Source organism: Strongylocentrotus purpuratus, unplaced genomic scaffold, assembly GCF_000002235.5.
Source record: "Strongylocentrotus purpuratus isolate Spur 01 unplaced genomic scaffold, Spur_5.0 spur5_scaffold_7, whole genome shotgun sequence".
Taxonomy (NCBI): domain Eukaryota; kingdom Metazoa; phylum Echinodermata; class Echinoidea; order Camarodonta; family Strongylocentrotidae; genus Strongylocentrotus; species Strongylocentrotus purpuratus.
Window position 1 is genome coordinate 35967475 of NW_022145613.1, and position 14630 is coordinate 35982104.

Below are 14630 nucleotides of genomic sequence, written 5' to 3' on the forward strand. Positions count from 1 at the left end.
ACTCGTGAAACAGTCGATCAGTGAAATTTATGATGCCGGCGTGTTAAAAGTCAACAAAGCAAAAGCTTCCTTAATAGAGCAATGCACTGTATACATATGAGTTAAATGCGTCATCTTGTGTTGGTTTTCTGTTAATAATCATTATTTTCCTAAAATATCATACCGATCCCGCTCATCTTTATTTCCGTCGGCGGCCAAATAATTCTAGTTTAATCAAGTGATTCAAGTGATATAGTCTATTACTAATCCGAGATTTAAAGTTTCTTCTGGAGCACAAGGGGACTGTATGTATAGGAACTGATTGATTCACCAGAACATTGAAGACGAGTGCAAGGTTAATTACGATGCGATACAGAACAATCTTCATCTTGTTCAGTTTGCTTGCTTACTGCGGCAATGTGAACGCTAACGAACATGAGGAACAACATTGTAGAGGTAAGCATTCTACACATTATCTTCCAGATTTATAGCATATTCGGTATATAACATTTTCATGTTCCATTGAAAAAGTAAAATTTCTGGTTAGAAATAATTTGAATAATTCAACAAAAATGCTCTTGATGTTGAAGTATTTGAGAAGGTGAAATATCTGACGATCACTGTCAGTTGAGTCCATAGGCGTACTAGGTTTAGAAACTGTCAATAATAAAATATTCGGGCAAAAGATAAGCAATTCGTAATTTGAATGATTACATCACATTGAAGCGCTAAAATTGCACGTAAAGGGTCTGTATCTATACAACAAATTGCGATATTGTATCCGTAACCCAATAATGGTCCCGTCGCGGCACTAATTTCCTTTGGCAAGACATTAATCTACATTTGCCACACTCGACCCAGGTGATATAAATGGGTACCTGGCAGGAATTTATTCCTTGAAATGTTAGAGCGCCACATTGGCAGTCATGCTAAAGAATTGTGGAGTGCCAGGAGTGTTAAGTCTGGCAGACTTGAGCACTATATAAGAACCTTTTATTATTATTATTATCATTGTTAAATATACATCCCAGAGGGAGTGAAAAATTGGTCCTCACTCGCTCTCATTCTGTCTGCTAATATTTTGATACTAGAATAATATTTATAATATTATACAGGCCCTATACAGATGTAACAGTTTGCAATACAAGTACTGACTCTAATTTGTCATTTCGTTTCTATAGCTTGGTTATGGTTTCACAAACACAATAAGACTGGTTTAATGTGCAGTGATTGATGATGGTAATTGATGATGTAATAAAGAGCTCATGAAACCATTTCCCTGAGCCATGTGGCTATCGACTATTCATATTCATGTACTAACTTATGTCAACTCTGCCAATATTGCCTGAGATCTTCTCCAGTGACCGCAACGTCCCTGAAACATGAATCATGTATATTTTTAGATTTGTTATTAGAAAATAGATATGTTAATATCAATTTGCTAAGAGGTTTGACATGTTTATTCTTTTACAGGTAGACCAGCATATTACAATTTGAATGAAACTCAAGGACTCATCAATGTAAGCCATGATGTAGACTATGATTACTGTTGGATGATATTTGCCCCTGATGACGACTACCAAGTGAGGATTAAATTCTCACATTTCAACCTGACCAGAGGATATGACTTTCTTGAGATCGGTGATCGAGGAGATGACGCTGAGGTCTCAACAAACAGTCTGTTGGCAACATTCAGGTATAACTTGTCGCATTTTGTCTAATATTGCCAACCATCCTGTCTATAATATCTGTCTCTCTGTCTCTGTCTCGTTCTTTCTCTGTCTCTGCTTATCTCTCTCTCTCTCTCTCTCTCTCTATGTGTCGCCTTCTCTCTTCTCTGTTCTCCCTTCCTTCTCTATTTATTTCTGCCCCATCTCTCATAGTCACAAATGACTTAGATAGAGTGATACAGAGACAGAATAGATAGAGAGAGAGAGAGAGGGGGGGGGGGGGGGGGGGGAGGGGAGAGGGAGCGGGGTAGGCACAAATAAGTATGCTAAAACACTTTTTGGTTGGTTGATATTATTCTTTCAAGTTCTAATCCTTAGCCTAAAGTTATATAACGTGTTAATCACCATTTTATTATTTCCCCTTTCTATCACGTCTCTCTCCCCTCCCTCCCCCTCTCTCTCTCTCTCTCTCTCTCTCTCTCTCTCTCTCTCTCTCTCTCTCTCCCTCTCTCCCTCTCTCTCCCCTCCCCTCCCTCTCCCCCCTCTCTCTCTCTCTCTCTCTCTCCCCCTCTCTCTCTCTTTATTTCGGTGTCCATCTCTCTCTCTCTCCCACTCTCTCACCCCCCTCTCTCTCTCGATCTCCCTTCCCATTCCCTCCATCTCTGTCTTTCTTGAATCATATTAGTGGTGGGAATCTCCCTAATGACGTCATATCATCGAGTAGGGGTATGTGGATGAAGCTAAACATAAAAAAGGATATCATTTCACACCGTCCGCCGAACATCACATTTTCAATCCAGGCTGAGAAGAGAAAAGGTATATATCAAGAAGTAAATATTGAATTAAACAAGTTCAAACTTGCCCAAACTATTGTATAGTATAGATCTGTTTGTGTTTTACTCACCTAGGAATTTGATCTGAAAGAAAAATTGTCTATATAATTATTTGCCTCAGCATGTATTGTAAAAGAACAGATTATTGTCAGAAAAGAATATTGGTATAACTGTTTAGGCTAGGATATGTTCAATTTTCGTTCAATACTGTTACAAAATGTTATCCATTTTGTTTAAAAGGAGTGAAAAAAACATTTTGCAAACACGAGGTAGAAAATGGCTTTTTAAAAAGTTTTGCCAAATGTTTCACATCTTTTCTTGTCTTCATTGTCCTTCAGCATGTAAAACTTAATTTTAAATAACTAATAATCTTACTGATATGTTTTGCTTTATTTTTTCTTTTGACTTTCGTTATTCCTTTTATACAGTTGATATAAATCTGCCATGCCCGACTGCATCACCTTACGATCTAACCTATCCCACACAAAATGTCAACTACAGTAACAACGGTTACCGTCTTTGGAGGGTGACGACCGAGCTTCCGTGTGTGATCACGACGATGATGACGAGTCTTTGGTTGGAAGAGGGACACGACTTCGTCTTCATGAGAGAGGATGACAGAGCTCCGTTCAGTAGATCGGATTGGTCCAACTTCACGGCGCAAAGGAAACCATGGTTTCTATCTCAATACCCGTACCGGACCAAGGGGAATAACCTCACCATCATCTTCACATCTGACTACTCAAATGAGAAACCAGGTTTCACTCTACAACTAGTTGCCAATCTGAGCGATGGAACAATAATCAAAGGTTTGTTAAGATCTTTGTTCAACATGCATTTATTATTGTTATATTAATGTATTTGAACGTTTGGATAAGACCCCAAGCGAACAAACAAACACACATAATCACCTTCAGTGGCGTGAAACATTGTGCGAACTTATTGAAGAATCAGGCCAGGGCCAGAACGTTTCTATTGATTTATAATATAAAATATAGTCATCCAGAATGTAAAAGATCAACATGGCCCTAAAACTAAATCGACGGTTACTAACTGGAAAGCTGCATCCTATTGGAAAAATAAGGCACTGTTTTAACTATCTCATTATTGTATTACTCCTTTTCTAATACAGATATACCATCTACACCAACTACACCACCTACTGAAAACCAAACACGAACAACCCTTTCCTCGCCACTTCAGACGATTGAATTCAGGAATGAAGGCCAGAGAAATGAGACGAAATCCTACCTGCTTATCACAGGTATACATATCATCGCTATCGCAGTATTGGTTCTTATTATCATCTTCGCAGTTCGATGCGTTGTGTCCAAAATCAACACCCGAACTGCTCCGATACCCCGATCAGGATCAACGGTAAGTTATGACATTTAATTTAATTTAATCATGACCACATCATCTGCCTATAGAAAAGTTGAATAACCCCCTCCCTATCAATGATTAAAAGGCTAAACCAATTCGAAAAGTTATCACTACAACTGGTAAATAAAAATGAATGGAGCAACTGTGAACCCCTTGCAGTAAAAGTTATGTTTGGTCATACCGTTTAATAAAGTATTATCGCCACCCCCCCCCCCTCAAAACGCATTGAAATATCGAGCCGATAGAAGAACAATATTGGTATGATAACAGAAGAGCCACGCATTTTCAGGGTTATTATATCATTTCACGACCACATACTTCCTAGTCAGAAATTCACAATTATGAAATATAGTGATCATGCTTACCTTCTTTTCCATGCGACAACCCCCCCCCCCCCCTCGGATGTGGTGTAAATACTATCTTTCGGATATGAATGTATATTTACCTGTAACTCTAATTGAACTCCTAATTCTAGTTGTTCTTCATATCATCAGTTCCAATTCTTTAAACGTTTTGCTTTAGGTAATCTCATACATAGAATCTTAAGCTCACTGTGGAAATTAATGAATATAATTGCTTTTTATATTGTACAAGTTGATTGTTGCTTCTATACGCTTGAAGATTCAAATTTTATTTATGAATCATTTGTTCATCTCTTTCCTTTTCAGACGAATTCTCTTGGTCGGTTTTATAATTCTCTTCGTCGCACTGGCGAAACATCAAGCGGTAGTTGGTCATTTGGAATGTCCTCCTCGGGGTCCTTTTCTTCTGGTCGCTCCAGATTCAGTTCATCACTATACAGCGATTATACTTCATCGTTAAGCTCGTGTAGATCATACAGGATCAGTACTCTTTTCGGTTCTCACTTTGGCAAGGATAGCCTTCCAGCTTTGAGGAACACGCCCTCCGGAAGCCAACTGACTTCCTTCCATCCGAAAATTTCCCAGGACAAATGTGTGGTCGATGTTTTTAGCGACGGAACATCCAGCCAAAGTGAAGGTGACAATGTAAGCAGACGAATCTCATGGAGAATGATAGGAAACGCGTTCTGGAATGGCTCAAGCTGGAGTCCTGCAAGTAGTTTCAGATCGACTAGTATTCAAGAGAGAGTTACTAGGGGAAGCACAGGTAGTTCTGTCCTCCAGGACTCAGAGTATGTGGATCCTATGGATATAAGTTGTTCAATTTCTTCAACTGATAGTGAATCTGTTCCAGTAATTCGGGTAGCACAAAGGAATTCACCACAACCTATGAGTGATGATGGACAATTTGAAGCCGAACGCAGAGGCGGCAAGCCAAGGAATCAACCAGAAACACTGTCTATAGAACAGGTGGATGGATCGGAAATGAACCAAGTTGTTGAGAGAAAAGTATCTCACATTTATTTCAAAGGTTTCAACAGGTTAAGCTCAAGCGTTAAGCTTCCAAATGGCTCAGACAGATCGTTGCCTCCCATACCGCCTCGACGCAGACATGACGACAACTCGACTTCGATTGACACTGCGACAACCGGACCCGATGACTGTCATCCAAGGATTCAATTCGGAACTTTAACCAGGGAACAAGAAATATCACAAATGGGCCAAGCTGTCGAGAAGAAAGTAACTCACACTTATTTCAAAGGATTCTCTGGGTTATCATCAAGGTTTATGCTACCAAATGTTTCAGGCAGACCGTTACCTAAAATACCGCCTCGACACGGCAAAATGGCAAACATCCTGACGCATAAACATCAAGTTCCTGTAACCAATGTTCAATTTGAGAACAATGAAGATACAAGAGGACACCAGGAAGAGACTTTACATGGATACGATGAGAGTACAATGAGTAGCGATGAAAGTGTAATTGGTTCGGATCTTAAAGATCTTTACGCCAGTATAAAAAAAACAAAGCTCGTCAAAAGCACATTTACTTCAAATGGAATGTAGATAAGTGAATCATGATGCTGGAAAGCAAACAGTTGTAATATTAGGAAGAAGCATACAACTTCTTGCATATAAATGGCACGGATGTTTACTTTTTGATATGATGTTGTATACATCATATTGTACGATTTTAAATTCGTAATGGTTTGCTCAATCCATTTCGAAACAAACAAAAGAAAAAGAAAGGAAGTGGGGAAAATTCCACGATTTTCAATTTAAATCTGTGAAAGTCTGAAAATGACGAATTCTAGCTTGCCTGATGGTGCTGGCAAATAATCTCTAGGATGGAGTATATCTTTGTTTATTAGGATCAGTGTCATGTGCAAAAGTGAGAAAAAGAGATTCCCGTAGAATCCGTTTTTCGAATCTTAGATCAATATAATTGCTGCGTAACGGATGTGTAAAAGATTTAGCCTACATCAGCCTCAATGTGAAGAAGAGCAAGATAAACTCAGATTATCGCTTTATTTCATATTTTTTTAACACTTCCTGTGGATACCCGACTGTAATAATAGCTCTACCTTGTGGTGATATGTCAGGCATGCACAACAACACATGTACATCAGTATGGTGTATGGATGCTACAGTGGGAGCAGTAGCGTATGCAGGATTTTTTAAAGGGGGGGGGTTTAACAATTTTTTAGGTCAGCCATGGGCATGATTTTTTTTTTTTTTTTTTTTTTATAATAAAAAAAAAAATACCAAGGGGGGGGGGGGGCTCACCCCCCCCCTGCGTACGCGCCTGAGTGGGAGTCTCGTGTACTGTTAAGTATGTTTCAACTAAGGAAGTTTCTTTTGAGCTTCAAAGCAAAATTATTACACAGATAAATTGGAAACCGAAATTTCATGATTTCATTATTGAAACAAAGTTGGAAAGGTTAGCAGTCGGTCACAACACTTATTTTCTGTCAATCATTGAGTGGTTGATAATAGTAGCTTGACATTCCTATTTCATAAATGAAATACTCAAGTACTTGAAGTATTAAAGAGAAACTCTCGCACCTTTTGTCTCATTTCAAGGTTTGTCTGGAGTGGTTTTTGTAAAATATCAGTTTCAAGTTATACCAATATAAACTTATGAAATGGTGTGAAACTATTGCATAAAAGATGATGAAGCCCAAAAGAAGTTTTGAGAACAAAGATTTTTTTTTTAAAGAGGATAGAAGATGAATAGACAGGAAGTGAAAGAGAAAAACAATATAATTTATGCTACAATTTGAATAAGACTCACATACGTCATTTCCATTGTAAACCATAATTTATTCATAAAATAATTATCCCTCACCCAGCATCAACAAATTATTTTTGATATCAAATCACAAGTGTACATTTCTATTTGAAATAATACATATGTCAATTACATACATATGCTTTTCATAACATTTCAGCTTATGAAATTATACATTGAATATGGACATATTGTACCGATTGCGTATAAGAGAGAGGCATGATTATGTTTACCTTATGCCGATTTCTACCTCTGATTAGGAATATATAATTCATGAAGGAATTTGCATAATCACTTCTTATCTTGGGTAACATTTGATACAAGAAATGTCGCGATACAATATAATGAGATGTGGTTTGTCACTAGTACACAAGAGGTAGTAATAATAATAATAATAACAAAACAAATATCCCCTCATTTTTATTAATAAAGAGTATTATATTATTATCATGGCTTTAGTTGAGAAGCAATGCTAAGACCCTAAAGCATTCAAGGAATTTCTTCCTACCGAGTACCCATTTACCTCTGCTCAGTTGAGGCGGATGTAGGTAAAGGTCTTGCAATAGGACATTAGTGCTGTAGCAGGGATTTGAACCCTATATCTCGCGGTCCACAGTGCAGGGACTAGACCACAACACCTCTAGAATCACATAGTAGTATGGACTACCGTTAATCGGTAGTCATCATAATCATATTCATCGTGACAAATGTATGAAAAATATATATATATATATTTATATTTTTAATAAAATGCGTAAAAAGCCCCTTCACCACCTACAAGAAAGAATGTTTGAAAGACATAATTTAATTTCCAATGCTTGCTAACTTATAAAAATATACATTTGAAAGACACTTTGCTTCACTTATAAATATGATGATTTTCAACAAGTAAATCAGTATTCTTAATTCTTACAGGACAACATAGATATGACGTTATTTGTTTTCCTCCATATATATCATAATTTTGAAAAGACAAACCCATATCATTTAATCAAACATACATTTCCAGCATCTGATGTGATATCAATTCATTTTTAAGAATTCAATTCTTCAACATTCATCACAAAGTTTTCATTATAAAAAAAGTTTTTTTCTGATTGGTTTGGAAATATAAATCTTAAGATGATTTTAACCGATTATTATTCAGTTACAATAAAAAAATCTATGAAGAAGCAGGAGAGGAAAGTAAAATATATATCTACTCCAAAGGGTAGAACTCAAAGAAAAATATGATTTCAGTTGGTAACAATACATTTAAAACTGCATCACTGAACTAAGGGTAGATCCAGGAATGTCTAAAACAACACAAAGGGGAACTTTTCATTGGCTATGTTGTTCACGGGATAAAGAATTAAACAGTATCCGATTTTAGAGTACCAAAATATAGCGACTTCTTTTTTAAATACAAAAGTTGTTTTGATCTCTACATGCAAAAATTAAAACAATATAGAAGAAATGTAAATAAACTTAGTATATGCGAGTAAATAGTTCAATAGAATACTCATAATTAGGTAAATAGACTTAATGCACAAACTACACTTTAAATGAGGCATACTACTTAATAAAAAGGAACAACAAAATAAGAAAAGCCCACATACCCTGAGTTGTTTATCTCACAATTTGAATTCTACAAATAATTTGATTTACATAAACATAAAATATACACAAATCTATGAAGTTATAATGACTCTATTTCAATACAAATCCATACTTCTTGTATACGTATAATATATGAAATAGTTCTATGAAAGACTCAACACATGCAATGTGAGTTACACATGATAATCACTGAAACTGAATGAAATCAGTATTCATGAAAGACTTGCCAGGGTTAACAATTCACATAGCAGAAACAGAACCGTAAGCAGGTTTCTGAATAATATATCACTCCACATCACAATTTGTAATTATTAATTCCATCAGTGAAGAAAGTATTTGCAGGGTTTCTATTATATACAGATGAAATCAGCTCAGACAAAATCGACCCATCGTTTGAATTTTTATACTTTTCTTGCCCATTTCATTTCTGAGATCAAAATTGAGTAACATCCCTTAATAATTGAAAGTTGCATAACCCGACTTAAGTGGTTTCGGTATTACTATTATCTGTTTTCTTACAATATAACAAACACAAAGGTATCAAATCATTTGAATTTAATGATATTTTATTTTGTAATGCTTAATACAACTACAAGTACAAATCCAAAGACATAAATATACTGGCAAGGGCCTTTTTAATAGAGAGAAAGAGAGGGAGAGAGAGTGAGAGAAAATTAATCGAATCTAGATGATGATATTGACAGAGTAACCTATTGTTTTTTTTCAATTAAAAAGGTTTCAACATCATTTACATCTAAACAGTAATAACAAATTTTAAAAAGTATTGAATACATCATAGCATTACAGATTTAGTTACTGTTGGCAAATGAGGCACATCTCATCTTGTTTCCATGTTTGTGCGATGTGTTCAAAGAGATGTATTACTCATCTGCTCTATTTCATCGGATTGAATACTCCCGGCTGAAGAATGAAAGAAAGAAAAAAAGAAAGGAAAGTTTGTCAATAACATGTTGGTTGATACAATTTTCAAATTGGCAGCGGTAATAAATAATTTCTCATTACCTTTGAATAAAAATGTATTTTTAAAGGTAATACAGTACATATGCGATCCTACAATATTCGATGATCGTTGTTGCGGTTGAAATTGAGTCTAAAGTGATGAAATTGTGAATAATGAACTTGTTATGTTGTATAGCTCCCTCTCAAGATTCATATTACTTTAGCTTCAAAACAATGTTTCTGGACTAAAATTGACCGATTTTCTATTCCCCGTTTGGAAAATATATACCGGTATCAGAAATGCAATTCCGAAATTTTCATGGTCGCAGCTACCATTGTACGGCCGTAGGCGCTATTTGAAATTTATCGGAATCACTGATAAATTTGATATTTTAATTTCTTGAAATCCTTAGCAATTTAGAGCCCAAATTTGTTGAAGTTGCTTAAATTGTAACACTAGGTTTCACAATAGTAATGCAAATTTTAAATTTCATAATCCAATCCTGTTGAAATATGACCAAAACTTTGTATTACCTTTAATTCTCAAATGTTTGATATGAAGACTTATGAAATAAGTTTAAATTTGCTGCCAAAAATGATGGACGAGGCATGAGCCCAAGCCCCCTTAGTTAAGTATAAGAATAGAATGAGAGGATTGCTGTAATTACATCAGTCCAGTCCAGGAGAACCTTCACAAGGAACTTCATTACATTAATTTTTCTTTTCATTGACTTCTTTTTAATACATTTTCTTTATCTTTAAAAGGGAAACATTTAAAAGGGAAATTTGAAGGTTTTGACATACCATCTGATCTCTCAATGCTGCTGACCTCAACGCCATGACCCTGTCCCTGAAGGAAGTCTGCTAGTGCACGATGCAAGAAGATGTACTGGACCTGCAAAGAGACAAACAATATTTGAAAAATCAACATCACTGTTCATTTAATTTGTCATGTTAATACTCCACTCCTCATTCCTATTCACATATCATGCAAACTACAAGTCTTTAACACTTCAAAAGACCTTTCATTAAGAAATGAGTTTTAAATAAATTTACTTTTGATTAAATCATATAAAAAAAGATTTCCCCAAACATTCAATTATCATAAACAAAACAACTAGCATCCACAGAACACTGTAACCATTGAACGTTCATATTGTAAGTGACTTGAACACCATCTTTATGTGGAAATTTTTCACATGATAAATGTCTGTATAATTATTTAATTGTATTATATGTAATTTACTGCACTGTTCTGCATTCATCTATAATATAATCAACCACAACATGTACAAAATGACTTCAATAAAATGACTGCGTTTCCTAGTTATGATTGTGTGTGACTTACCAGTGATTGAACAAGTGAGCATCTCTCCCTGCGCATCTTAGCAACGACAGCAAACACATCGACTGTCCTCTCATCTGCTTTCAGCTCCTGTAAGAGGATATCCAGAGCAATGAAGACACCGGTTCGGCCGATACCAGCTCTGTAAAACAAACAATCAAAGGGATATTAGGCTACGCAATGTCTCAAATGGCGACTGGCTGGAATGCTCCCCAGGGAGTGGAAAATGTGCATACATTGTGTGCGGGTAAGCCTGAATCCGATGACCGGGGTAATAATATATCTGTAATGCGCTTAGGCACATTGTTGTATCGATGTATTGAGCGCTATATAAACACGGAATATTATTATTATTATTATGCCACTTGAAATAAAATGCCTCCTCAATTAAATCATGTAATATACATGAAGCCTTGAACATTACAAAAGAAGTACAATAAATGAACATGTAGTATGAGATCACTATAGGATATTCTTAAAACCCTGTATATCATACTCTTGCCAAGTGCAATGCAAATTGATTACTGACAAACTAGTATAATACCACATACACTTGTACAGAATGTATGTATAGTTTATAAGATAAAGTAATCATGCAAATAATCTTTTCCAAAGAATCGAGCATTAGCCTCCTCCTTGTTTGAGTTGGCTGACATCTATCTTGAAAACTTTCTTTAAAATGCTTTATAAATAGTATATACCATTTACATGTATAACTATTATCATTATCGTCTTGGGCATTGGTGAAGCTAAGCATCCAATCCTAGTTATCTAAGACTTTGGTGATCACATGAATCAAACAACTACTAAACGAGTAAGATCGACTTTAAGTTGGACTTAACTATGACAGGCCATTCATGCCACTGGTTGCTATCACCATTGCTCTCTAACTTATGATCTTTAGATAATGTTTTTTCCTTCAATAATGAACTATCAACGAATCTAAATTCTGTAGATTTGTACATCCCTTGAGAAACCAATGCCAGGAATTTTTAAAAGAACTAGTGGCATGAATGGCCTACCATAGTTAAGTCTAACTTAAAGTCGATCTTAGTCTTTGTGAAACACCCCCCTGATGTCACAAAACTTCCACCCCTTTATCCACTTACTCCTACACCTTATGCTCTAGACTTACCCGCAGTGGACAACAAGGGGTCCGCTGAGCTTGGGTGACTCTAGCTCCTCTCTGATGTTCTTCACAAAGTTCAGTGTAGGTCTGCTAACCCTGGGTGTGCTATGTGTCGGCCAGGAGATGAAGTGATACTGACGTATCAGACGTTCTTCACTTCCCTGTCATAGAGTAAAGCAAGGTGTTATATTGATTAGCTTTATAGGTGTGTTAGATCCACATAAGCTTCACTCAAGACTCACATCTTCCTTCAGACATTTAAATGCTAACTTTATTGAAGGAGCTCATGCCTTAATTTGAATGTATTTTTAAAATATATATGGCGCAATATAAATGCTGTGAATCATCATCATCATAGAGAGGATCCCAATTTCCAATTGTCATTTAGGAGTGATAATTATGTGATGATTTTCTAGTCTTTTATGTAGGGAAGGGGCACACCAAACTTATTCTTTGTAAAAATAAAGGCTTGTTCAGATATGGCACGGTAACTGCCTAGAAAAAGCTGCAGCGTTTTTTAAACATGAAAGTGAACGGCACCTGCGCACAACAAAGGACTTGCACGTAATCACTGAGCTCTGCTTATAAGATACAGAAATTTGAAGTGCAATACATTTTAACGTCATCTTTAATAAAATACTGCTGTTTGGCGGCATCATATCTGAACAAGCCTTGAAGCCTTCTCTTACTGTATATCTGGCTGGAAAGTATAGACTCACATGTCATATACCACTGGGTCTGCACTAAACACCACATTTTATCAAATGTCCAGTGGGTTCTTAATTCTTTCAACTGTACCACATGCAATACCTACTACTGATACATGACATGGGAAAAGAAATAAAATGTGCGGGTCAGAAGATAAATATTTTCAAACAGATTTCAATCAAATATCTGATTGTTTGCTTGTCTGTTTAACCTGCTAAGAATGCATGTGTATGCATGCTTGTAAGTAAGCAACCAAGGGACCAACAGCTTTAAAGGGACTTGGTAATGAGGATTAATGCCTTACCAAAGGGCACTAGCACATCGACCGGGACCCCCTTTTAAAAGACCACTGCTCTATCACCGAGCCGTCCCACCTCTGAAATAACAAAGCTGCTTTTGATTGGGATACACAACTAACACTTCACAGTTCTTTGCCGAAACCATTCTGTATATATTTCTTAATCATTCAGATAGATATGTGAAGATACGATTTGATCGGAAAAACGCACCACTTTGAGTCTGAAGTCCCTGACAGCCCAGGTATCATGGGTGTGTTCTGCTAGCTTGGTGACGATCACCTTGCCAAAGACGGTTGGATCAGAGTTGATTGGCCAATACTTGTCACACTTCTCCTGCAAAAGAATCAAGAAATAGGACATTCAGAACAAGAACATGTGGACAAAAATGTAAATTTTGTTCTTTTCATCCGGATTGTATACTTTGATGGATGTGAGGTAGTATTTTTTATACCAATACAATTACATATACAAGGAGATAGACCAACCATTATTGTATGTGCATGTATAATACATGTACATGAATAGAAAACACAAATATATGAAGAACAACTTTACTACTAGAAACATTTTTTAATTACCACAATCACCATCTTCAAAAGAAACTATTTTATACCTATCCTCTCTCATTTTTTATCTTCATTTACATCATCACTAAATGCAGCCATCAAACTAAATTATTGTTATGGCAACTGTTGTCATTTCTTTAAGAAATAAACAAATATATTTGACTGTGCATCTTCAATACATCACATCATCAGCAAGATTCATAGGGACTATGTCCATTTCACTACCATCAGTACAATCTTCCACACCTCCATAAAAATGACCACCACCACTATCACCACCAACATCCTCATCAACGTTACCACAATATTCAACAACTCAATCACCATCACTACCATCACTGAAATCTTCAACGCCTCCATCACCACCACTACCACTACCACCACCACCTCCACCTCCATAAAAATGACCAACATCGCTATCAACGCCACCACTATCACCACCACCCTTACCACCACCTACACCCCCTACCCACCACCAACATCCTCATCAACGTTACCACAATCTTCGACACATCCATTACCACCACTACCATCACCACAATCTTCAACACCTCCATCACCACCACTACCACTACAACCCCCACCCCCTATCCACCACCAACATCCCCACAATCTTCAAAACCTCCATACAAATGACCAACATCTCTATCACCATCACCACAATCACCACCAACGTTACCACAATCTTCAACACCTCCATCACTACCACTATCACCATCACCACCACCCCTAACCACCACCACCACCACAATCTTCAACACCTCCATACAAATTACCAACATCCCTATCACCACCACCACCACCACTATCACCACCAACGTTACCACAATCTTCAACACCTCCATCACCACCACCACCACCACCACCATCACCACCACTACCACAATCTTCAACACCTCCATCACCACCACCACCACCACCACCATCACCACCACTACCACAATCTTCAACACCTCCATCACCACCACCACCACCACCACCATCACCACCACTACCACAATCTTCA

At 36.8% G+C, this 14630-nt stretch overlaps 2 protein-coding genes across 2 annotated transcripts in view; one reads left to right on the forward strand and one right to left on the reverse strand.

Annotated features, from left to right (window-relative positions):
• Nucleotides 1-344: 344 nt before the first annotated feature.
• On the forward strand, nt 345-6433 carry LOC105447507. Its single transcript, XM_030974538.1, has 6 exons — nt 345-435; nt 1453-1675; nt 2335-2465; nt 2911-3291; nt 3615-3859; nt 4534-6433. The coding sequence occupies exons 1-6, from the start codon at nt 345-347 to the stop codon at nt 5791-5793; spliced, it is 2331 nt and encodes a 776-aa protein (XP_030830398.1). The 3' UTR covers nt 5794-6433.
• A 596-nt stretch (nt 6434-7029) lies between these two features.
• The window catches only part of LOC590964, an 85786-nt gene continuing 78185 nt past the window's right edge, over nt 7030-14630 (reverse strand). Inside the window, exons 67-71 of the mRNA XM_030973839.1 lie at nt 13269-13391; nt 12058-12212; nt 10926-11064; nt 10382-10472; nt 7030-9538 (exon numbers count right to left, since the gene is read on the reverse strand). Coding sequence (XP_030829699.1) covers nt 9486-9538; nt 10382-10472; nt 10926-11064; nt 12058-12212; nt 13269-13391 — 561 coding nt within the window. The 3' untranslated portion in view covers nt 7030-9485. The remainder of the gene's footprint in view (nt 9539-10381; nt 10473-10925; nt 11065-12057; nt 12213-13268; nt 13392-14630) is intronic.

Excerpts from the sequence above, each read along its gene's own strand:
- LOC105447507 (XM_030974538.1), top strand. The coding sequence starts at position 345 with ATGCGATACAGAACAATCTTCATCTTGTTCAGTTTGCTTGCTTACTGC. Across the intron at positions 1,676-2,334 it reads AGTCTGTTGGCAACATTCAG|TGGTGGGAATCTCCCTAATG; the intron begins GTATAACTTGTC and ends GAATCATATTAG. Across the intron at positions 3,292-3,614 it reads CGATGGAACAATAATCAAAG|ATATACCATCTACACCAACT; the intron begins GTTTGTTAAGAT and ends TTTCTAATACAG.